Raw genomic sequence first — 26,537 nt, forward strand, 5'->3', positions numbered from 1 at the left:
CATATAGTATTCCATCGGCCTCACTGATTAGATTCCCTACAGTGTGGAAATAGGCCCTTCAGCCCAACAAGTACCATACCAACCCTCAGAAGAGTAACCCAGACCCATTTCCCTCTGACTAATGCAGCTAGCACTATGGGCAATTTAGCATGGCCAATTCACCTGGCCTGTACATCTTTAGACTGTGGGAGGAAACTGGAGCACCCGGAGGAAACCCACACAGACACAGGGAGAATGTGCAAACTCCGCACAGATAGTCACCCAAGGCTGGAATCGAACCTGGGACCCTGGTGCTGTGAGGTAGCAGTGCTAACCACTGAGCCACCATGCCACCCAATATTTTACAATTCTACAAGGTACGAGACACTTCAGTTATATGGAGAATCTGGAATTGTTCTTCCTGCACAAATAATTGAGATTTGATGAAACTATCCAAAATAATGAAGGGTATAGTAGGAAACTGTTTCCACTGACAGTATAGATGGTTATTGGAGGACACAAATGGCAAAAGAACCGGGGGGGGGACATTTCAATGTTATTTTTAAATGCAGTGCTCTGGATGATGATACCTAAAAGCTACTTCAATGGTAACTTTCCAAAGGGTATTGGAAATTATCTTGCATAAGACACCTAATTCAGCCTCAGCTGAAGTTTGGTGTACAGTTCTGGGCAGCAATCTTTTTTAGATAAGGTATGAAAAATTCCAGTAAGTGCAGGAAGAGATATATGAGAAGTTCCAGGGATTTCTGTTCTCAAGATGAATTGGAGAAACTGAGACTCTTCTCCTTGCAGAAGATAAGGCTGAAAGGAGATTCAAAATCAGGAGGTCTGGAAGGAGTAAATGAGGAGAAAATGTCCATTCTGATCGAATCAAAACAAGAGGGTACAGATTTTAAATCAATGTTAGAAGGAAACCAAAATCTGAAAAATCCTTGTCTCTCACATAGTGCTTGGGAATGCACTTACCTGAGTGTGGGGGATGAAGAAGGGCTCATGCCCGAAACGTCGATCCTCCTGTTCCTTGGATGCTGCCTGACCTGCTGCGCTTTTCCAGCAACACATTTTCAGCTCTGATCTCCAGCATCTACAGTCCTCACTTTCTCCTGAGTGTGGGGGGAGGGGGGGGGGGCCGGGGCAAGTTCAATCAAAGTTTGCAGAGAGGAATTGAATTATTATTTGAAGAGTACAGTTAAGGGTGAAAGGTAGGAAAATTGCATGAGGTGAGGTGCTCATTAAGAGTGCCAATTATACATGATGGGACAAACCTCCTCTTGTTCTGTAGTAATTCTGTGAACTTGAAGGAAAGAAAATTATGAAGCTATGGGGCTAGAGTAAGGCAGTGAGGCTAATTAGATGGCTCTACCAAAGTACCAGCACAGATATAATGATATAATGGACTAAATGGTTGCTTTCTATTGTGTGTGGATTTTTTGAAAGGAGCCATTGAATAAATTGCCATTGGATTTGTACTTATGGGAACAAACTTGTGTTGAGAGTAAACTCTGCTGTGTCTCAGGTTGCTATGCAGCATCACTGTAGCAGCATGCATTTCATTGTGGCAGACTGGAACCAACGTTCAATCAACTTTTACAAGAAACTTGGTGCTACTGATCTGTCCAAAACACAGAGATGGCATCTGTTTGAGATTCCAAAAAATCGCTTGGTTAAAATGGCAACTGAAGAATGAGTTGGAAGAGCAAAGTCCAATTACAATTGTATTTCTTCCCAAAGAACCTTAATTAACAAAGTTATATAATTGTTGTAAATTTAAGACCCTAATTTGATTTGTTTTTATGCTTAATATAGAATCACTTCCTACAACAGTCATTTTGCAATGTATTTTTTATTTAGAACCTTTTTGCAGTCACATTTATGTTGTTGAGCCTGTGTTATTTAATCAACTATTTTGTGCAAAACATTGCTAATAAACCTATATAGTGTGTGTGTATATATTATATACACAAGAATTAGTAAATTGCAGGTTTATGTTGCTTATGCCAATTGATAATATTTCTGTCCTGTCGGGAAATGCTGAGCTATAACCGTGTTTTAATGTGTATATATATAGCTTTATTTGGATATGGTGTTGATATTGATGAAAACTGGGTGCTAAATAAATCACTTATGTTTTACCAAAATGTTGCTTCCTTCCTGTTCAACTCTACCACATCTCCACTGACTTCACTTCTTTTGATTTAATGTCATGAGATTTATAATCCTGAGTCCCAGGCTAATACTCTGGGTACCGTATTCAAACTCCTCTTTGACAGAAATTGAATTTAATTCCATATTTGTTAATTGAGTTTGCAAAGTTAGTCTGACAGTGACCACGAAACCACTGATTTTTGTGAAAACCCATCTAGTTCACAAATGACGGGAATCTGCTGTGCTTGCCTGGTCTGATCCATAAATGACTCCAGGTCCATAGTAATATGGCAGAGCAAGCTACTCAGCAAGAGCATGCCACTATGAATGAAACTGGATGAATCACCTGGAAATGCTGATGAGAAACCCAGCCATGTTTATGAAAAATCCTCCTTGCTAACACTTGGGGACTCACCAAAATTGGGAGAACTGACCCACGGATAAATCAAATTATCTTAAGGCAGTAAGTATGACTATGTTTCTAGACACCACCGTCACTGTCTCTTGGTATATCATGTTCCATGGCAATGTTGACCTGCCAGAGGTTGTGGCATAATGCTACTTAGCCAGGAAGGAGTAACACTGGGAATCCTAAACATTGACTCTGGGCACAAAAACATCTCATAGCATCAAATTAAACATGAGCAAAGCCCCTGCTAATTCCACAAAACTGTCCTCACTCAGTGGATAAATCATTACTTCTCCATGTGAGCACTGCTTTAAAGAATCACTGAGCATGGTAAAAGCCTGGAAAACACTCTTTGGGTGGGTGGGGGTGAACATCAATGACCATCACCAGAGTGACTTGCTAGCATCACTAGTGACCTGGTTGAGTCTTAAAGGACCGTAACTGCTAAATAAGTGCAGCAGGCCATAAGGGAACCAAATGCGATGAAAATGTTTGTGATCTCGTTTTCGCTAATCTACCTGTGACTGTTGAAGAAAACACTCAAGACTCGGACCTTGCGAACTGATTAGTAACATTAGCAAATAACGTTAACTTTTCCCCAACACTGATAGACATGTCTATCACAGTATTGATAAGAGGGAGCCCTGCACTTTCATGTGAAATGCTGCCTTCACATTGAGATATACTCCTCATTGTGTTGTTTGGCACTACTACCATACTAAATAGACTAGATTTCAAACAGACCTAGCTGCTCAAAACTGGGCATCCATGAGGTGCCGTAGTTCATCAGCAGCAGAATTGAACTCAATCACAATGTGTAATCTAACAACACAATATATCTCTCAACTTGACCTTACCACAAAGCCGGGGAATCAATCCTGCAACAGTAAAGAGTGCAGGAGAGAATGACATAAAGAATGCCATTCTTACCTGATTTGGCCTACATGTGACTCCAGACCCACAACAATGTAGTTGACTTTTAACTGCCCTTTAGGCAGTTAGGAATGGGCAATAAATGCTGACCCTGAAAATGTCAACCTTCTCCTGAGGTCCCCAGCATTACAGATGTCAGTCTCCAGCTATTTCTGTTCATTCCTCATGATATGTAGAAACAGTTAAAAACACTGAAAGGCCCTGACAACATTCCAGCAATTGTCCTGAAGACTTATGCTCTAGACCTAGCTGTGTCCCTCACCAAGCTGCTCCAGTATAGCTACAAAACTGGCATTTACCTGTTAGAAAGAAAATTGTCCACTTGTGTCCTGTCCACTAAAGTGGGACAAATTCAACCCAACCAATTATCATCTCATCAGTCTGCTCTAGATCATCAACAAAATTTTTATAATTGATGCACAAGATATGGGTCTCACTGGTTAGGCTGGCATTCATTGCCCACCCCTAGTTGTCAAGAGGGCATTTAAATGTCAACCACATTGCTGTGGGTCTTGAGTAGACCAGATAAGGATAGCAGCTTCCTTCCCTAAAAGACATTAGTGAACGTGAATGTTTTTTCCTAACAGTTGATAGTGGTTTCAAGATCATCATTAGACTTTTGATTTCAGCCTTAGGTGGTAGAATTTGAATCCAATATACCAAGGCAGGATTCAAACCTAGGTACCCAGAATGTTACCTGGTCTCTCAATTAACAGCTTAGTGATAACACCACTGGGTCAATGCCTCCCCAGCAAACTAACAGAATGGATCTTCAACAGTGCCATTGAGCAGCACTTACTCAACAATACCCTGTTCAGTGACAGTCAGATTGTATTCTGCCAGGACCACTCAGCTCCTGACCTAATAACCACAAAATAACTACAAAATAACTAAACTTGAGAGCTGAGGTTAGAGTGGTTAGTCTTGACTGAGTGTGGCATCAAGTTGAAACTAGAGTCAATGGGAAAAGTGGGAAAACTCTCTATGATTAGAGTCATATTGAGTTGTAAAGAAAGATGGTTGTGATTGTTGGAGGTCAATCATCTCAGCTCCAGGACATCTCTGCAGGAGTTCTTCAGAACATATCTTGGCCAAACTATCCTTAGCCACTTCATCAATTACTTTTTCTCCATCATAAGATTAGAAGTGGGAAATTCATTGATGATTACATTATTTTCAGCAGCTATTCAGATACCAAAATAGACTGTGGCCATATGGGGTCATATAGCATGGACACAGAGATCCTTCGATCCAACCTGTCCCCGCCGACCATGTTCCCAAACTAAACAAATCCCACTTGCCTGCCCATATCTCTCCAAACCTTTCCCATTCCTGTATTCACCCAAATGTCTTTTAAATATTGTAACTGTGCTTGCATGCACCATTTCCTCTGGCAGTTCATTCCACACACGAACCACTCTGTGTAAAAAAAAAGTTACTCCTCCACCACTACTGTCCGTCTCCTACTGTCGAGCCAACTTTGTATCCAGTTGGCAAGCTCACCCTGAATCCCATATGATCTAACCTTACTAATTAGTCTATCATGCAGAATCTTGTCAAAGGCTTTACAAAGTCTATGGAAGCAATATCTATCAGTCTGCCTTCATCAATCGTTTTGGTTACTTTTTCAAAAAATTCAATTTCCCTATTCCCTATCCCTAATCTGTCTTTGCCTCTCCAAATGTATGTAAATCCTATCTTTCAGAAACACTGTTAACAATCGATCCACCAAGTGGATAAGTAGTAGCAAACTCTTAACATATAAGCACCAGACAATGAATGCTTACAAGCGAGAACCTATCTCTTCTTGCCACTCAACGATATTAACATTACAAAATACATGCTTTGCAGACCTTAGTTGCCCTAATTAACTGTTCCTCTCCAAAGAGCAATAGCTGACCTGGTGTCCAGTCTTCCCTTGGGAAAGGGTTTTAGGCTCCTGCATGATTTTCTGTTATTTTACTGTCACTCTTTGGACTAAGAAAATTCAGCTTTCTTGTTGATGACCATCCTGCCTGCCCATTTACTCTTGGAAACTAACGAGTCCCAATTTAGAGGGAAACAACAGTATTTACATCAGATGTTTCACTCCCTCACAATTTCCAAACAAACACGACAGACTTTTGTTTTGCGACATAGTCCCACACACATCAGTGACATTTCAGTGACCAACTATTCTGACTTGTAATGATGCTGGTGAGTGACAAATTTTGGCCCAAAAACTTGGGGAGAAATCTCCCACTCTTAATTCAATTGTGTCATGAGATCTTTTATGTCCACTTGAAAGGGAAGAGGCAATCTCAGTTTAGCTTCTCAGCTGAATATGACACCTCCAACTGTACAGCACTCTCACATTGAAAAGTTGGAATGGATCACGCGTTGAAATCTTTGGAGTGCAGCTTGATTCCAAAACCTTTCAATTCAGAGGAAATGTAGGGGGAGCAGGTGTGTGGTGAGTGTGCTGCCACTGAGTCAAGGCTGATGTATTTGGTGCACAATTGAGTTGTTACCATGCTTGGAAAGGTTAGTGAGTGTTGCCTCACAACCATCAAACTTACGGCAGGACAAAATCTCAAATGACAAGTTCCTTCGTTGGTCATACCTCCTGCATGGACGATCACATAATTGCCAGGCAGATCTTCTACGGGGACCTGACTCGCAGCAAATGACATCAAGTGGTTTAAATAAAACAAGGACACCCTAAAAAGGTCTTGCAAACAACATCTCTGCAGAACATCGAGAAAGGTGGAAGGAACGGCTGTACTAAAATCAATAGTGTGATGGAGGCAAGTTCAATTGAGGAATTTGATTACTGTACGAGAGGAAAGAATTTCTAGGGTGCAGAAATATAATGGGCAGAATCCAGGATTATTACAAATATTAGGACTGAACTCTATATTTGTGAAACTAGCAACCCCAAGGCACAGTTCAGCAGGACCTAACCAGATCCTTCCTCAATCAGAGCCCAGCAACATTACAGGTCATTCTGCTATACCGCTCATTTTGTTAGTGCAAATGGCTTTAATGTGATTTACAAATTGTAGACGTTGTTTGGATAACATGAATTTTCTACTGAATAGGTACAGCAATTTTCTTTTAGCGATTTTCTACAGCGCAAATTTCTGTAGTAGGTTTCCATAGCACAATTTTCTATAGCGCAAGGTTGCAGAGGAACACAACATTATAGCAGAACAACCTGTATCTGATATGTCAATTCCATGTACCACACAGGGCTATGGGGAAAAGGTGGGGGCACAATAGTCCCCATCTGTGCTATAATAATTCTATAGTTCCTCACTGTCAACAACTCTACCGACTTTCATATCATCCGCAAACTTGCTCACCCAACCTTCTAGCCCCTCTTCCAGGTCATTTATAAAAATGACAAACAGCAATGGTCCCAAAACAGATCCTTGCTGAACACCGCTAGTAACTGCACTCCAAGATGAACCTTTACCATCAACTACTACCCTCTGTCTTCTTCCAGCCAGCCAATTCCTAATCCAAACCTCCAACTTACCCTCAATGCCATACCTCCAATACCAATGCCAAAGTTGGGGTTAGAGTGGTGCTGGAAAAGCACAGCAGTTCAGGCAGCATCCGAGGAGCAGTAAAATCAACTTTTCGGGCAAAAGCCCTTCATCAGGAATACAGGCAGAGTACCTGAAGGGTGGAGAGATAAATGAGAGGAGGGTGGGGGTGGGGAGAAAGTGGCATAGAGTACAATAGGTGCGTGGGGGGAGGGGATGAAGGTGATAGATCAGGGGGGAATGTAGAGTGGATAGGTGGAAAAGAAAATAGGCAGGTAGGACAAGTCATGGGGACAGTGCTGAGCTGGAAGTTTGGAACTGGGGTTAGGTGGGGGAAGGGGAAATGAGGAAACTGTTGAAGTCCACATTGATGCCCTGGGGTTGAAGTGTTCCGAGGCGGAAGATGAGACGTTCTTCCTCCAGGCATCTGGTGGGGAGGGAGCGGCGGTGAAGGAGGCCCAGGACCTCCATGTCCTGTTATGCAGTTGGTATTGCTTAAATCTCCTATACCTATACACTGACAAGGCAAATTGATGAAACATTGGGAAATATTAGGATTTAGAAACTTAACTCCCAACTGATTAAGAGCTCCAGTAGAAAGTTCTCTGCATAGGAATCTTCCCCCAAGCTCTTAGGGTTATGGGGTAGAAAGTTTGAATCTTCACAGACTCAAGATCCTGTGTAGTTTTTACAGCGTAGATTCCAAATATACAAGTTCATGGGTTTAGTGCACAAAGCACTGGTTTCTAAAGAAAATTAAGCCACACTCATAATCAAGGGACTTTTCCAAACTGCGTTTCACCCAGGGAAAGACAAATAGACAGGATTATTCTACTGTGCACCATTACCCAAGCAGCTACTGCCATGGTGTCAAAAGGTCAGAGGTGAGGCTGAGGTTGTGATGAAGGTTCATAATATTGTTTGAGAGCTTGGGTTCTAAAGTGGAAGAGCAATGTAAAACTTTAAGCTAAAATTATATTTTTGTGTTTTAAGGGGAAGACCTGGTTTTTTGTTTCATTTTAGATTTATTCTGAGAGGGGTGACAAGGTATATGAGATTTTACTTGTTTACATGTATTTAAGTTGCTTCTTTAAACCCTCGAGTGAACAGTTTGATGGATTAGGACAAAAAGGATAGAAGAGAGCGAAAAAATTCTGCTGCCTAATGACAGCAGTCCAGTAACATATAACGCCAGAATGATCCAGGTAATATGCAGGATAATTCAGAGAGAGGTGGTCTCTCACAGCAGAGGCTCTGTTATTAACAGTCTCCAGGCAATCTAAGCTGAAAAGAAGTCCTCTCAGGTCAGTTTAAAAAATAGTAAAAGTAAAGCTCCAGAAGCAGAGGTATTTAGGTGTCATCTGACAAGGCTTTTGAAGACAGGAGTTTAAAGATCACATGTTAAGTAAGTTAGCAGCTTATATAAGGGTGTCAAAGACAGCCAATATGTAAATGAAATTGCATAAGTAAATAAAATACTTGGATCGGAATGAATCAAATAAACTTAATGGGAGGTTTCCTTGTGCTGTTGGGGAGGTTTTAAACAGGGGCACAGAGTAGATATAAAATCAGGAGCAAGGTCCACTCAGAACTAGAAGGAATGCTAGGAGGTGGTCGAGTAGGTGGTGCTGGCAACTATGCCATAATTGCAGCCTGTTGCACCCGATGTTGTCTCCTCTACATCGGGGAGACAGGACGCCAACTTGTGGATCGTTTCAGAGAACATCTCTGGGACACCCACACCAACCCACCCCACCGCCTTGTGGCTGAACACTTCAACTCCCCTCCCATTCCGCCAAGGACATGCAGGCCCTGGGTCTCCTCCACCGCCAAACCCTTACCACCCGACGCCTGGAGGAAGAATGCCTCATATTCTGCCTTGGGACCCTGCAACCACACGCAATCAATGCGGATTTCACCAGTTTCCTCATTTCCCCTTCCCCCAACATTATCCCAGTCCAAAGCCTCCAACTCGGCACCGCTCTGCTGACCTGTCCACCACTTTTGCCATCTATCTGCTCAACCCTCCTCTCCACCCTATCACCTCCTCCCTCACCTTCATCCACCTATTGCATTCTCAGCTACCTTCCCCCCACCCCACGCCCCCTCCTGTTTATCTCTCAACCTCCCAACCCAGTAGCCTGATGAAGGGCTTATGCCCGAAATGTTGATTCTCCTAGTCTTCAGATGCTGCCTGACCTGCTGTGCTTTTCCAGCACCACACTCTCGACTCTGATCTCCAGCATTTGCAGTCCTCACAGTCTCCCAGTTCAGTAGGTAGAGAAGACATGAGCGGGTTAGGGCACATGAGAGGCGATGGCCTGGTGATATTGTTGTTAGACTACTAATTCAGAAAGGAACAGTGAGGTCTGCGGAGGCTGGAGATCAGACTTGAGAGTGCGGTGCTGGAAAAGCACAGCAGGTCATGCAGCATCCGAGGAGCAGGAGAATCGACATTTAGGGCCGGAGCCCTTCATCAGGAACTTCACCTACTAATTCAGAGAGCCAGGTAATGTTCTGGGGAACCTGTGTTCCAATACCACCACGGCAAATGGTAGAATTTGAAATCAAATAACCTGGGAATAAGAGTTTAATGATGACCATGAAACCATTGCAGGTTGTCAAGAAAAAAAAAACATCTGGTTCACTCATCCCATTAGGGAAGGAAATCTGCTGTCCTTACCTGATGTGGCCTCCATGTGATCCCAGACCCCACAGAAATGTGGTTGATTCTTAACTGTGTTCTGGGCAATTAGGAATGTTGAATTAACACTAGTCCAGCCAGTGATGCCCATCTCCCAAGAATAAGTGCATTTTTTTTAAGGAAGTTTAGAATGCAGAGTTGAATCTACAGGTAGCTCTCCTATAACATCATAGTTGAGTTCCAGCGAAATAGAAATAATGGGGCCGATGGAAAAAGTGGAGTGAGGGGCAGACCAACACACAAAATATCACTCTCGATTGCTCAAAAGTCACACAAGTATAGTACACCCTGAATGAAGGTTTAAATCGTATTTGTTAACAAAACAAAGGTAAATTTAATAAATTACATTGAAAAAATATTGCTGCCCGGCTGCATTCTGCGTTGTAATTGTCCTTTGAGAGCTGCAACTGCCTCTCAATTTCCCTCAGCATGGAAGACAAAAGAGAAGTGGAAAGCTCTCGTGGTGCTGCATCCCGGAATTCATCGCCTTCATCTCCAGCTTCCATTTCCTCCTCAGCGACAAGCTGTTGTAGAGAGGTCTTCACGGTGGGAATCAAGCAGCTCTTCAGTCTCCTCACTTCCCACTTTTTCAAAGCCAACCTGCTTTGCAAGGACAACGCATTGCTCTTTAAGTCCTGGGAGCTCCTCTGATGGTTCAGATCCTTTAAAATCTTGAAAAAAATTCTGGGAGGAGCTGCTGCCAAACTGTACGCAGCCAGGCCTCCACAATAATGTCAACAGCATTCTTAATATTAAAACTCTTCCAAAATTGAAGAATACCATCCTTATTATCATGGTCTGTAGCTGCAATCAGCCTCTTGAATGTGTAGATTATGTGATGTACAGGTACAAGAACAAATTAGAAAAGTAAATGGTATGTACAAGACTAATGCAGTCCTGCAGGAATTGTACATGGCTTATCCAGGAATTATGCAAGAATATTCTTGTCTCAGAGGGAGAGCAATGATCGTTGTTTTTAGTATGCTTTCCTTTACTGGTCAGAGTATTGAGTACAGGAGTTGGGAGATCAAGTTGCGGCTGTACAGGACATTGGTTAGGCCACTGTTGGAATATTGCATGCAGTTCTGGTCTCCTTCCTATCGGAAAGATGTTGTGAAACCTGAAAGGGTTCAGAAAAGGTTTACAAGGATGTTGCCAGGCTTGGAGGATTTGAGCTATAGGGAGAGGCTGAACAGGCTGGGGCTGTTTTCCCTGCAACATCGGAGGCTGAGGGGTGACCTCATAGAGGTTTACAAAATCATGAGGGGCATTGATAGGATAAATAGACAAAGTATTTTCCCTGGGGTGGGGGAGTCCAGAACTAGAGGGCATAGGTTTAGGGTGAGAGGGGAAAGATATAAAAGAGACCTAAGGGGCAACTTGTTCACGCAGATCGTGGTACGTTAATGGAATGAGCTTCCAGAAGAAGTGGTGGAGGCTGGTACAATTGCAACATTTAAAAGACATTTGGATGGATATATGAATAGGAAGGGTTTGGAGGGATATGGGCCAGATGCTGACATGTGGGGACTAGATTGGGTTGAGATATCTGGTCAGCATGGACGGGTTGGATCAAAGGATCTGTTTCTGTGCTGTACATCTCTATGACTCTACTTATTAGTTTAATGTTTGACATGACGCTGCTCAATGTATTGTACTGTAGCTCTCACATGCTCTGACGACAACTGATATCTGTGCACGTGCATAGCAGCTTGAAAACTTCGGCGCTGACATTAACACATATACAGAACAAAGCATGCAAAACAATCACCACTGGTTGCAAACAGAGGTAAGCATTCTCGAAAATACCGTTCCCTAATTCTTCAGCGACATTATAGCTACATCAATCTCCCGAAACATATTTTAGGTGAGAATTACCAGTACTTCAACTCAAGGAACTTGACTGGTAAGGCAGACGAATGCAGAGTATTGATCAGTATGTAGGAATATGATATGTTTGCAGATACGGAGACATGATTGAATGACGGACAGGACTGACAGCTCAACTTTCCAGTGTATAAAAGTTTTGGGTAAAATAGGTTGGGTAATTACAGAGGTGGATGAATGCATTATTAATAAAGAATCACTGCAGTAATGAAGGTGGATGTCCTAGAAAAGTATTTGAATAAGGCCATCTGGGCAGAGCTTAGAAATAAAAACAGGGCAATTACCTTGCTGGATTAATGTAACAGTTTTATTTGATGTGTGTAATAAACTCATTGAAATAAATAACTGCGTTTCTTTGTTAAGTGTGCATTTGCAACTACTTCTGTGAATATGTTCAGTTACTGACCTGAATGGTAAACAATAAGCAAAAGTGAAAAGTCTGTCAAGCTAGGTTTTACTCTGGGTTAAGACTTGTCCAGGATTACTGACATAGTATGATGGAGATGGGAAGGTGGCAGGAACTGGGTGTCAAAGGCAGAGCCTCAGTGAAAAGACTATCACGATCACTGGTGGTGATAGTGGCCTTTGAACTCAACGTGGGGAGCCTCAGTCTGGTGACTTGAGTCAAGGCCTTAATTAGCAGCTTATTTCACAAATTTTATCCAGATGCGGGGCTGAATTTGGGAGGAGGGGGAGACAGGAAGAGATTTATGCGAAGGGAAGAACTGAAATCAACATGCCCATTCTAAAAGATGAGAGACTTAACAAACAATCCAGGTCTTTTTCAATATATAATTTCAATTACATCACACTGTAAACTTTTGCTATAAGTTCTGTGTCTTACAATCTTATTCTCCACAACCACCTAATGAAGGAGCAGCATTCCAAAAGCTAGTGCTTCCAATTAAACCTGTTGGACTATAACCTGGTGATTTTTAACCAGAAGAAGGAGATCTTCACACGGTGGAAAAGTGCCCCTTGAGAGGCATTAGGCCCAGTTTATTCCACAAAACTGTGCTGAATTTAAAGAGTGAGGTGCATCAACATAGGGGAATGAATGAGATCCATGGAGTCTGGAGTATTTTTTTGCTATTTTAGATGGAATGTTGTGAATTTAATATTTGCTCAGCCTTGAGGGTTCTGAAGTACAGAAGCTGTGCTAATGTAATGAAATAGGTGTACCTTGTTTACTTTTGAAAATGAGGCTTTACTCCAGATAGCTCCAAAGGTCCTGGAATTCCTAGCAGGGTTGGATTCACATCACAAGACTGACATTAACTGACAATTTAACTCCATCGGCCAGTATGGAAATGACAAAATAGGAAACTGACTGGCAAGCAGGAGCCAGAGGAAAGCAAATGTGACAGCACTTTTTAGAATTAGAATTAGCCTTATTGTCACATGAACATAGTGAAAAGTTTACAAGGTGCCATTTACGACGCCATCTTACGTACAAATGATAACTAGGGACAGATGTTTAAGTAGCAATTCTTTGGTGTAAAATGAAAGAAATTAAGAAGTAAAAAATCCTGCAGAAGAATAAAATAGAAAAGTAAGGAAATAATAAGTACACAATCTGTAGTCCTTTTACCCCAATCCGTGTAATTCCATAGTATGATGGAGATGGGAAGGTGGCAGGAACTGGGTGTCGAAGCCAGCAACTCTGAGTAAGGCAGAGCCTCAGTGAACTCAACTCTGTGCCGGACCTTGCCTTCAGTCCACATGCATTGGCCTCACCTCAAGTCTGCACGTCGAGGTCTCACCTCAAGTCTGCAATGGGACCTCATCTTGACTTGCTTTTAGCCAATGACACCAACTCCAGAATTTCCAGCAGAGTTTGGACAAAATTCTGGGAATACGGCGAGAGTCCATTATTCCACCCACTCTGGTTTTCAGTTCTGCAGAGCCACAAGCAGTGCTTGCACACAAGTGATCAGGAAGACATTGAAATGTCAGCTGCCAAGAAAGACCGGCAGAAACTTTATCCAGTGGGAAAATTCAGCAGAACAAGTTCATCTGCCTAGTTGAGTGCATCCTCTTGCTAGCTTTCCTAGTGATAAGTGCTGGAAGGGGAAGAGGAAGGACACTGGGGGTAGAGTGAGATACAGAAAGGTTAAACACAGCCAGTTGGAGCGCTGTGAAGTGTTGTATATCAGTGTAAGAATCTGATGGAATTAATACTGAGGAGTGTCTTAAACAGCACCCATAATGTTGGTATCAAGTGGGCCTCTAGGGAAAAGAGTTGAGAATGTCATGGAACGAGACCAGAGATCCAGGTCTTCCTCCTAGTCTCTGTAACAACGTCTCTCTGTCATACCAATGTAATCTGTATCACAGCCAAGAGAGAATGAATTTACTATTTTATAGTCTTGTAACAGACACCGTTTATTATTTGTTTCTCTAATTCCTTTCCTTTATGAAAAAGACATCAGTTTGTTTTGGCAAACCCTGTTTGTCAAATTCAATACTTTTTAAAATGAGCCGCAGCAGATTCCTTAGGGTAAAAACAAGGTAGGTTTTATTAATGCGTGCAAAACCTAAAGGTGCAACACATGCACACACATGTACCGCATACATCCAAGGAAGACAAAAGTATAAAGGAAAGAAGTTACAAATAACTTAAAATCAAAGATATTGTTAATAGTTCACTTGAATTAGGGAGTCCCATAAGTCAATGTCAAATGGAGTTCATTTTGCAGAACTCCCTTTTGCAGGAGCTCAGGGGACAGTGTCACAGCTGTAAACTGGTAACCGGTTCACTCTGCAGAAGAAATGCAGGATTCATTTGAGAAGTCAGACTTTTGACAGACTATTGAGATCACATACAGCAGTTACCAAAGCCTGGAGCTGCTTTTGTTGTTTTCTCTTCTGGTGTTACAAGCAGGCTGAGAAACAAAATCAAAGTTGAATAATTAAACATTTAAAAATGGAGCGACTGTTCCCAATGTATTCAAAATGATGCGTAAAGCCATCTGTATGTGTGTAAATGAGTTCAATGATGTTGTGCTTTTCTCAGTCCGGCTCCTGGTGTGGATTACTTTGGAATTATCAGTTACAGTCACATGACTGGGGTGTTGGGCTGAGGCACCTTAGTTAAAGGGATTGGTTTAATGACCCCTTTGATGAGCTTCAAGTTTCTTTCAAACTGGATATAATTCAAGGAGAGTGGCATTCCAGGAGGATGATGGAAGATTTTGTCCTCTCATTACTGTTGATCAGCATGTTGCAGAAATTGTGGTACCTGGCACCATGTGGTCAGTGACATCTATGTTGCTAGGTGTCCATGTTTTAAAACAAACATTTACCAAGAGATTTAAAAATCAAGTTTAGAATCACTTCTCATGCCTTTCTGGTATAATAGCTCTAACTAATTGTTATTATGCAATAAACTACTTCTTGGTTCTCTTGTAGTGCAGGACCAAGAGACCTTCCTGATAAAGGGCTACTGCCTGAAACGTTGGTTTTCCTGCTCCTCGGATGCTGCCTGACCTGCTGTGCTTTTCTAGCACCACTCTAATCTTGACTCTAATTTCCAGCATCTGCAGTCCTCACTTTTGCCAAGAGACCCAGGTTCAAGTCCCAACTGCTCAGAGGTGTGTAATAACATTGATTAGAAAAATAGATTTTTTTTTTAAAGTTTCAAGGCCCTTTTGTGGCACAGTGATAGTGTCCCTATCCCTGGACCAAAAGACCCAGATTCAGGTCTCACCTGCTTCAGAGATGCGTAATAACATCTCTCTACAGATTGATTAGAAGTATAAGTTAATAGAGAGAAAAAAAAAGGTAACTATTACCTTTCAAGACAAGAGCCTCTTCTGGCTAGACCAAGAAGTGGTTTTCCTCTTTTATGTTCGACCCTATGGATTCCTACACTTAAAGAGGACTGTGGCAGCAAACTGAAGAACAGACTTGGTTTGAGTTGACATACAGTGAGCATATCTCCCAAAGCTCCAAATTCATTTTAAAAATGAATAAAAACATTTACCTGCCATCTTTTACTTTGGGCAGCATCCACTTCAGGAATACCTGCAATGTCATGTCTGATGTCAAGATATTGAGTTTACCTCAGAGACCCCACATCTCACTTCACCTTAGCTTCACAGCCTATGAAAATTATTTTCATAAATTATTATTCCCCAGCATCTACTGCTGTCTGGGGGAGAGAAAGACCTGGATCACTTCTATCCTTTCTGTGGAGAAGTGTTCCTGGATTTCATTTCTCATCAGCCTAGCTCTGGGATCAAGATCACGTCCCCTTACTCTGGATCTCCCCCACTACAGAAAGTATTTCCTCAGTATCTCTATGAAGTTCTGCTTTAAAGATTTCAATCAGATCATCCCTTAACCCCTTTATACAAAGGAACAATTTCTAGCCCCAGCACATAACCCTTTAGGTCCTGGAATTATCCTGCCTTATCTAGCTATCTTTATGACATCTGCAGTTTGAACTTGGCACTGTTGATGTTTATAGCTAACGGGGAAACAAACTGATCTTTAAATCAAAACAGAATAATGTTCCTGATAAGTCGGGAGAAAACAGTCTTATCTGCTTTTGGAACAATAAATATAGTCTTTCAAAGCGTTAGTGCTTTGTCTATTTATTAACTTTGCCTCTGTTATCTGCATTGTAGAGTTTGCCCATGTAACTCTTTAAATGTTTGTTCCAGATTTATGGCTGGTCTTGTGTAATTTTATTAGAAAGATAAACAGCCACACTGAAAAATAGAATAGTCAAGATTTGCTTCTATTTTTATTTTATCCCTTCTCTTTCCGTATTCCAGTCCGCCAATGGGAAAGTATAACAGTACAATGTGACAGTGCAGTGTTACAACTGATGCTCAGTGTTCCACTGAAGTGAATTTGACAATTTATTAAATGCTTCCTCCTTAAGAGATTTTCTGATTCAATGGAGAAGATATTAATACTGAATTCTCTTCATTGTTTAAGACATTGAAATGAGATTACTACTACTGAGCCAACAGCAAAGTTAGAAAGTTTTGAGGGCAAGCCACACATTTGTCCCCTTCCAAGTCACTCACCATCCTGATTTGAAAGTATATCACCATTTCTTCAACGTTAATAGTTAAAGGAGCAGAATGTTTTTCTGTGGCTATAGATGTGATTCCAGGATGGTGTGTTGACCCCCCCTGGTGCCAAGGTCAAGGATGTCACTGAGTGGCTGCAGGACATTCTTTTAGGTGGAAACTGAACAGTGCAATAGAACATAGAACATTACAGCAGAATACAGGCCCTTCGGCCCTCAATGTTGTGCTGATCTGTGAAATCAATCTGAAGTCCATCTAACATACACATTCCATTACCATCCATATGTTTATCCAATGACCATTTAAATGGCCTTAAAGTTGGCAAGTCTACTACTATTGCAGGCAGGACATTCCATGCCCTTACTACTCTCTGAGTAAAGAACCTACCTCTGACATCTGTCCTATATCTATCACCCCTCAATTTAAAGCTATGTCCCTCATACTAGGCATCACCCTCAGAGGAAAAAGGCTCTCACTGTCCACCCGATATAACCCTCTGATCATCTTGTAAGTCTCTATTAAGTCATCGCTCAAACTTCTTCTCTCCAAAAAAACAGCATCAAGTCCCTCAGCCTTTCCTCGTAAAACCTTCCCTCCATACCAGGCAACATCCTGGTAAATCTCCTCTGCACCCTTTCCAAAGCTTCCATATCCTTCCTATAATGCAGTGACCAGGACTGTACGCAATACTCCAAGTGCGGCCGCAAACCAGCTGTCTTTACACAGAATTTGGTATTAAAATTACAAAAACGCCACATGTCCTTAATCAGATAAACAATGATAAAATGGCAAAAGTTAACAAAGGAAGAGGAACTCATTGACAGGTCTCTGAACATTTGACTAATTAAGCTACATGCACATCAAAGTGGGAAACACTGATTCAGCCAGGCCCCAAATTGCTTTAGCTAGATAACCTCCCCTTTTAACAGTACATTATAACGAGAGACTAGTGATCAGGTAACCTTGCTCAGCTAATGTGCCCAGTATCATTGTCCTACAAAATGGCTTTTTCTTTGAAAATCATCTTAGATTCCCAAAATGCAAATTAAATTCATAATATTCCCAGATCTCGAGCTCCAGAGAACACACAAACATTCAATCCATGACAAGTAAGTGTACACTCAAATTAGAGTATAAAGAGTTAACCTTTTCACCAACTTCCATTCTGTCTCTCTCACTCTCTCTCTTTCTCAATGTCCCTTGAACCCTTCAGTCAATAAACGTAATTTACAGAAGAATGTTTTCTCTCTCTCACTCACACATAAACATCTTCCAACTTTCTTACTGTGTCGACTTCAGCGTTTGTGTTTTCCTAGCCTGTAAAGGTCATAAGACATTCATATTGCACAACGGTCAAGATGAGGGAGCTGAGCTTCATAAATTCAAATCTGCTCAGTGTGGTACACATAAAAATGTAACAGGATTGTTCTCTTACATGCACATTCCACTCGGCTTATTAAATTACAAGTTATTTTCCTATTGAGTATGAGCTTTGATGAAAGTCTTCAATATAAACCAGAAATTCAGTTATCCAACATCCAACTGTGCGCTGCCTCCAGTCCCTGGGGTGAGAAGGAAGTACTGCCACACGTTCCACAAGTGAACAAATGTTGTCACCTTATTTACACCGATTCATTGACACTAAAAACAAATGTCCTTAATTCTCCTGAACAAATGGGCTCTTCCCCCACCCCCCTCCCTGTAGTCAGGCACTTTCCCGCATCTCCTTAGCAGGTGTGTAAGGCTACCAACTTTCTCATCCACACCAGGCCACATCCTAGTAAATCTCCTCGGAACCCTTTCCAAAGCTTCCACATCCTTCCTATAATGCGGTGACCAGAACTGTACACAATACTCCAAATGTGGCCGCACCAGAGTTTTGTACAGCTGCAGCATGATCTAATGGTTCCGAAACTCAATCCCTCTACCAATAAAAGCTAACACACCGTATACCTTCTTAACAACCCAATCAACCTGGGTGGCCACTTTCAAGGATTTGTGCACCTGGACACCGAGATCTCTCTGTTCACCCACACTACCAAGAATCATACCATTAACCCAGCACTCTGCATTCCTGTTGCTCCTTCCAAAATGAATCACCTCACACTTTTCCACATTAAACTCCATTTGCCATCTCTCAACCCAGCTCGGCAGCTTATTTATGTCTCTCTGGAACCTACAATATCCTTCATCACTATCCATAACTCTACCGACCTTAGTGTCATCCGCAAATTTCCTAACCCATCCTTCTATGCCCTCATCCAGGTCATGTATATAAATGATAACAACATTGGATCCATTACAGATCCTTGCAGTCGCCCACTAGTAACTGAACTCCAGGATGAATATTTCCCATCAACATCTGTCTTCTTTCAGCTAGCCAATTTCTGATCCAAACTGATAAAACACCCTCAATCGCATGCCTCCGTATTTTGGGCAATAGCCTACTGTGGGGAACCTTATCAAACGCCTTACTGAGGTCCATATACACCACATCAACCGGTTCACCCCCATCCACCTGGCTGGTCACTTTCTCAAAGAACTCAATAAGGTTTGTGAGGTACGACCTACCCTTCACAAAACCGTGCTGACTATCCCCAACCAACCTATTCCTTTCTGATGATTATAAATTCTCTCTCTTATAATCCTTTCCAACACTTTACCCACAACCAAAGTAAGGCTCACAGGTCTATAATTTCCAGGGCTGTCTCTACTCCCCTCCTTGTACAAGGGGACAACATGTGCTATCCTCCAGTCTTCTGGCACTATTCCTGTAGACAATGACAACATAAAGATCAAAGGCAAAAACCCAGCAATCTCCTCCCTGGCTTCCCAGAGAATCCTAGGATAAATCCCATCTGGTTTAGGGGACTGATCTATTTTTACACTTTCCAGAATTGCTAACATCTCCTCCTTATACACCTCAATCCCATCAAACTACTTGAACAATAGCATTTTCAGTCAATATTTGGAAAGTTAAAGTCCCCCATAACAACTACCCCATTACTTTCGCTCCTATCCAGAATTATCTTTGCAATCCTTTCCTCTACATCTCTGGAAGTTTTCGGAGACCTATAGAAAACTCCCAACAGGGTGATGTCTTCTTTCCTGTTTCTAACCTCAGCCCATACTAGATCAGTAGATGTGTCATCATCAAACATACTTTCTGCCACCATAATACTGTCCTGAACTAACAATGCCACATCTCCCCCTCTTTTACCTCCCCTTTTCTTATTGAAACATCTAAACTCCCGAACCTGAAACATTCTGTCTCTGCTCTATCCATGTCTCCAAAATGGTCACAACATCGAAGTCCCAGATACCAATCCATGCTGCAAGTTCGCCCATCTTATTCCGGATGCTCCTGGCGTTGAAGTAGACATACTTCAAATAGTCTTCCTGCCTGCTAATTCACTCTTGCAACCTTGAAACCAGCTTTATGATCTCTCTACTCTCAACTTTGTGTACACTGGAGCTACAATTCAGGTTCCCATGCTCCTGCTGAATTTGTTTAAACTCTCCAAAGAACGTTAGCAAATATGCCCCCCAGGATATTGGTACCCCTTTGGTTCAGGTGAGGACCATCCTTTTTGTAGAGGTCCCATCTTCCCCAGAATGAGCCTCAATTATCCAGATATTGAGTTGGTCTAAACTAATTCATGGGGGGGGGGGGGGTGGGAGGAGGAGGAACTTGGACTGTAGTTCAAGTATACAGGAGGTTGAGAGTAGTGAGGTAGGAATTAAGGTTTCAATGTAACAAGAAAGCACCAGCAAGCAAGAAGTTGGTGTGAAGTGTGTCCACTTCAATGCCAGGACCATCTGGAATAAGGTGGATGAACTTGCAGCATGGGTTGGTACCTGGGATTTTGATATTGTGGTCATTTCAGAGACGTGGGTAGAGCAGGGTGTTATGGACTAAGCCAGACCACTCAAAATATTCTTACGCACACAGCTCAGACCATAACTTTACAATTTGTTTCAGTAAGCGTACAGTGAAAATTACCCGGAGTAAGTTAACGAGGTTGACAACTAGATTTTAAAAAACAAAAATTCATTCACAAAATTACACAATGAAACACAAAGAACAGAATAAAGAACCCCTACAGAACTCAACCTATCCAACTAGACTTAATTATGCTATTCCAAATATACACAACAGTCCCAATAAGCAAACACCAGTATAAATGGAACACATACTTACAGGTGGAAATTGAAGGGCAAAAAAGAGACAGAGTTTCCACATAGCTCCCTGTTGAACTTCCAAGCAGTTCAAGACTGAACTAAAACTGCTCAGCTCAGTTAGAGAGCTGACCATTCCCCTTTCTTTATACGGTTCTCTTCTAAAACATGACCACTTCGGCCTGAAGTTTCATCTGTTTACATATAAACAAAAGGCCCCTTTTATCTCTGTACCAAACCAGACTGATCGGAGCCCAATCTAGTTTACTGCCCCTCTGAAAAAATCAGGGACAGAGTCTCTTTGAACCAAGGAACAGCTTTCAGGTTAAAAAAAAGGAACTAGCTTTGTGACAAGGGACAGGAATGGTTATTGCAGGTTCTGGGATTTAGAGTCTCACTAAGAACAGAGAAAAATGGTAAAACAGGGAGGGGGGGGTGAGGTGTTGAGGGGTGGGCTGGGATTGTTAGTCAAAGTTGCAGAAAAGACGTTTGAAGACTTGTCTACTGAGGTAATATGGGCTGAGGTTAGAAACAGGAAAGGAGAGGTCACCCTGTTGAGAGTTTTCTATAGGCCTCCAAATGGTTCCAGCGATGTAGAGGAAAGGATTGCAAAGCTGATCCTCAATAGGAGCAAGAGTGACAGGGTAGTTGTTATGGGGACTTCAATTTTCCAAATATTAACTGAGAATACTATAGTTCAAGTACTTCAGATGGGCCAGTTTTTGTCCAATGTGTGCAGGAAGATTTCCTGACACAGTATGTAGACAGGCCAACAAGGGGCTAGGCCACATTAGATTCGGTACTGGGTAATGAACCCAGCCTGGTGTTAGATTTGGAGGTAGGTGAGCACTTTGGTGATAGTGACCGTAATTCGGTTATGTTTACTTTAATGATGGAAAGGGATAGGTATATACCACAGGGCAAGAGTTATAGCTGAGGGAAAGGCAATTATGATGCAATTAGGTAAGAGTTAGGATGCATAGGATGGGGAAGGAAACTATAGGGAATGGGCACAATTGAAATGTGGAGCTTATTCAAGGAACAGCTACTGCGTGTCCTTGATACGTATTTACCTGTCAGGCAGGGAGGTGGTTGTTAAATGCAGGAGCCGTGGTTTATGAAAGAAGTTGAATCCCTTGTCAAGAGAAAGATGAAGTCTTATGTTAGGATGAAATGCGAAGGCTCAGTTAGGGTGTTTGAGAGTTACAAGTTAGTCAGGAAACTAATTAACATGAGAAGTCTTTGGCGGATCGGATCAAGGAAAACCCTGAGGCTTTCTATAGGTATAACAGGAATAAAGGAATGACTAGAGTAAGATTAGGGTCAATCAAGGATAGTAGTGGGAAGTTGTGCGTGGAGGCAGAGGAGATGGGGAAGCGCTAAATGAATACTTCTTGTCAATATTCACACTGGAAAAAGACAATGTTGTCGACGACAACACTGAGATACAGGCTACTAGTCTAGATAGGATTGAGGTTCACAAGGAGGAGGTGTTATCAATTCTGGAAAGTGTAAAAACAAATAAGTCCCCTGGGCCAGATGGGGTCTATCCTAGGATTCTCTAGGAAGCCAGGGAAGAGATTGCAGAGCCTTTAACTTTGATCTTTATGTCTACAGGAATAGTGCCAGAAGACTGGAGGATAGCAAACATTGTCCCCTTGTTCAAGAAGAGGAATAGAGACAACCCTTGTAATTATAGACCTGTGAGCCTTGCTTCAGTTGTGGGTAAAGTGTTGGAAAGAGCTATAAAAGATAGGATTTATAATCATCTAGAAAAGAATAAGTTTGTGAAGAGTAGGTCATGCTTCACAAACTTTATTGAGTTCTTTGAGAAGGTGCCCAAACAGGTGGATGAGAGTAAAGCAGTTGATGTGGTGTATATGGATTTCAGTAAGATATTAGGTAAGGTTCCCCACTGTAGGCTATTGTACAAAGTACAGAGGCATAGGATTGAGGGTGATTTAACAGTTTGAATCAGAAGTTGGCTAGTTGAAAAAAGACACAGGGTGGTGGTTGATAGGAAATATTCATCCCGGAGTTCTGTTACGAGTGGTGTACTGCGAGGATCTGTTTTGGCTCCACTGCTGTTTGTCGTTTATATAAATGAACTGGATGACAGCATAGAAGGATGGGTTAGTAAATTTGCAGATGACACTAAGGTCGGTAGAGTTATGGACAGTGACAAAAATGTTGTCGGTTACAGAGGGACATAGATAAGCTGCCGAGCTAGGCAGAGAGATGGCAAGTGGAGTTTAATGCAGAAAAGTGTGACGTGATTCATTTTGGAAGGAACAACAGGAATTCAGAATACTGGGCAAATGGTAAGATTCTTGGTATTGTAGATGAGCAGAGAGATCTCGGTGTCCATGTACATAGATCCTTGAAAGTTGCCACCCAGGTTGATAGGGTTGTTAAGGCGGCATATGCTGTGTTAGCTTTTATTGGTAGAAGATTAAGTTTCAGAACCATGAGGTCATGCTGCAGATGTACAAAACTCAGGTGCAGTCACATTTGGAGTTTAGCATACAGTTCTGGTCACCGCAATATAGGAAGGATGTGGAAGCTTTGGAAAGGGTTCAGAGGAGATTTACTAGGATGTTGCCTGGCATGGAGGGAAGGTCTTATGAGGTAAGGCTGAGGGACTTGAGACTGTTTTCGTTAGAGAGAAAAAGGTTGAGAGGGGACTTAATTGAGACATACAAGATAATCAGGGAGTTAGATAGGTTGGACAGTGGGAGCCTTTTTCCTTGGATGGCGATGGTTAGCATGAAGGGACATAGCTTTAAAGTGAGGGGTGATAGATATAGGACAAATGCCAGAGGTAGTTTCTTTACTCAGAGTAGTCGGGACATAGAACGCACTACCTGCAACAGTAGTGGACTCGCCAACTTTAAAGGGCATTTAATGGTCATTGGATAGGCATATGGATGAGAATGGAATAGTGTAGGTTAGATGGGCTTCAGATTGGTTTCACAGGTAGGTGCAACATCGAGGGCCAAAGGGCCTTTACAGCGCGGTAATGTTCTATGTTCTATATCCAAATCCCTCCCTCCCGCACCATCCCTGTAGCCATGTGTTCAATTCCTTGCCTTGCTAGTACGTGGCATGGGTAACAAACCAAAGATAACAACTCTGTTTATTGTAGCTCTAAGCTTCCACCCTAGCTGCCTGAATTTCTGCCTCATGTCGCCATGCCATTTCCTACCTATGTTGTTGGTGTCTATGTGGACCACGACTTGGGGCTGCTCCCCGTCCCGCACAAGGATCCTGAAAACATGATCAGAGACATCTCAAACCCTGGCACCTGGGAGGCAACACACCAACCGTGAGTCTCTCTCGTTCCCACAGAACCTCCTATCTGTCCCGCTAACTACGGAGTCCCCAGTGACTAATGCTCTGTTCCTCTCCCCCCTTACCTTCTGAGCAACAGGGACAGACACTGTGCCAGAGACGTGTACCCCATGGCTTACCCCTGGTAAGTTGTCTCCCACAATGATATCCAAAACTATATGCTTGTTATTGAGGGGAATGGCCACGAGGGATCCCTGCACTGTCTGGCGGTTCCCTTTCCATCCCCTGACTGTCACTCATCTACCCAGCTGTGACTACCTCCCTGCAACTCCTGTCAATTACCCCCTCTGCCTCCTGAATGATCCAAAGTAGATCCAGGTCCAGTTCCCTAACGTGGTTTTCGAGGAGCTGGAGCTGGCTGCACTTCCTGCAGATGAAGTCAGCAGGGACCCTCATAGTGACCCTTACCTCCCACATTCTACAGGAGGAGCATTCAACTGCTGTAATCTCCATTTCCACTGTTTTAATATCCCAAAGAGACTATTGAAAAAAAAACTACCAACTTAACCAATCTGGCACACACAAACCTTTTTTTAGTTAGAGGAGGAGGATGGGTGGGGAACATTACCTAAGTAGTATTTCGGGTAAAGCAACTGACCAAATATATTAGTTTACTTACTCAGTAGTCCTGTGTGCTCTGCCTATTCAGGAGTTAAGTCTTCAAACGATTAATTTACGTGGTATGGAGGGAAGGTCTTACAAGGAAAGGTTGAGGGACTTGAGGCTGTTTCATTAGAGAAACGATTAACTTACCTTCCTGGCAGCCCCTTGGTCCTCCCTCCCGCTGTAAAAATGGAGGCCCGTGGTGCTTGAGGTGGCTCAGTGGTTAGCACTGCCTCCCTACAGTGCCAGGGACCCAGATTCAATTCCAGCCTCAGGCGACTGTCTGTGTGGAGTTTGCACATTCTCCCAGTGTCTGCGTGGGTTTTGTCCGGGTGCTCCGGTTTCCTCCCACAATCTAAAGAGGTGCAGGTCAGGTGAATTGGCCATGCTAAATTGCCGGTAGTGTTAGGTGCATTAGTCAGAGGGAAATGGGTCTGGGTGGGTTACTCTTCAGAGGGTCGGTGTGGACTTGTTGGGCCGAAGGGCCTGTTTACTCACTTTGGGAATCTAATCTAATCTTAAATGGTCAAAGACTGGAAAGTGTTGATGTCCTAAGAAACTAGGGTAATGTTGTCATTGAAACATGCAGATGCAGCAAGCAGTTAGGAAGGCAAATGATATATTAGCCTTGGACTGACTTTGTGTAATCCACCTTGTTTGAAATAAAGATGTATAAAGCTTCAAATGTATAAAACTTTGGTGACACCACACCCAAAGTATTGTTTGGTTCCATTTACCTAAGCAAAGATGAACTTTCCATACAGAAAATGCAGCAATGATTCTCCAAACTGATTTCTGGGATGAGAAGGCTATCCCATGAAGAAAAATTGAGTAGTCTGGGTTTATATTCTTGACAGTTTAGGAGAACTATAAATCTGCAAAATTCTTAAAGGCGAGGCAGGGTAAAATATTTTCCTGCTCACTGGGGAGGTCTGTAACCAGAGGAAAGAGTGACACCAACTCACCGATACCTCCCACTGCCACTTGCTTGGCCACGACCTCACCTCTCATCACCAAACTATCATCTCCAAGACCATCCACAATCTCATCACCTCAGGTGATCTCTCACCCTCCACCTCCAACCACATCGTCCCCCAAACTCGCACCGCCCGATTCAATCTCTTGCCAACAAAACCACAAACCTGATTGCCGTGGTCAACTAATTGTCTCCGCCTGCTCCTGCCCCATTGAATGTTTCTCAGCCTATCTTGACTCCATCCAGTCCCCCTTGGTCCAGGAACTCCCTACATACATTAGAGGTGCTACCCACGCTGTCCACCTCCTCCATTACTTCTAATTCCCTGGCCCACAACACCTCATCTTCACCGTGAACATCTATACCTGCATCTCCCATAAGGCAGGCCTAAGAGCCCTCCAGTTCTTCCTCTCCCACCGACCCACCCAGTCCTTCTCAACCGATACCCTCATTCAATTGGCAGAACTGGTCCTTACCCTCAACAACTTCTCCTTTCAATCCTCCCATTTCCTACAAACCAGAGGGGTGGCTATAGGTATCCGCATGGGTCCTTCCCTGTAGCATACATGGAATAATCCCTCTTCCACACCGGCATCGACCCCACCTTTTCCTCCATTATGTCAATTACTGTATTGGTTCTGTTTTGTGCTCCCAAGAAGAGCTTGAGCAGTTCATTCACCACACCAACACGTTCCACTGTGACCTCAAATTCACTTCCTTTTCCTGGACCTCTCCTGACCAACTATGCACCAATATCTACTACAAACCCACCAAC

At 42.6% G+C, this 26,537-nt stretch overlaps 1 protein-coding gene across 2 annotated transcripts in view; it reads left to right on the forward strand.

Annotated features, from left to right (window-relative positions):
- LOC140486066 (diamine acetyltransferase 1-like) overlaps positions 1–2,138 on the forward strand; it is a 38,294-nt gene extending 36,156 nt beyond the window's left edge. For both annotated transcript variants that reach the window (XM_072584681.1, XM_072584683.1), the window contains exon 6: positions 1,517–2,138. In XM_072584681.1, the coding sequence (XP_072440782.1) occupies positions 1,517–1,687 (171 nt within the window). In that variant the 3' untranslated portion in view covers positions 1,688–2,138. The remainder of the gene's footprint in view (positions 1–1,516) is intronic.
- Positions 2,139–26,537: the final 24,399 nt, after the last annotated feature.

The sequence above is a fragment of the Chiloscyllium punctatum genome, chromosome 15 (genome assembly GCF_047496795.1).
Source record: "Chiloscyllium punctatum isolate Juve2018m chromosome 15, sChiPun1.3, whole genome shotgun sequence".
In the NCBI taxonomy this organism is placed as follows: domain Eukaryota; kingdom Metazoa; phylum Chordata; class Chondrichthyes; order Orectolobiformes; family Hemiscylliidae; genus Chiloscyllium; species Chiloscyllium punctatum.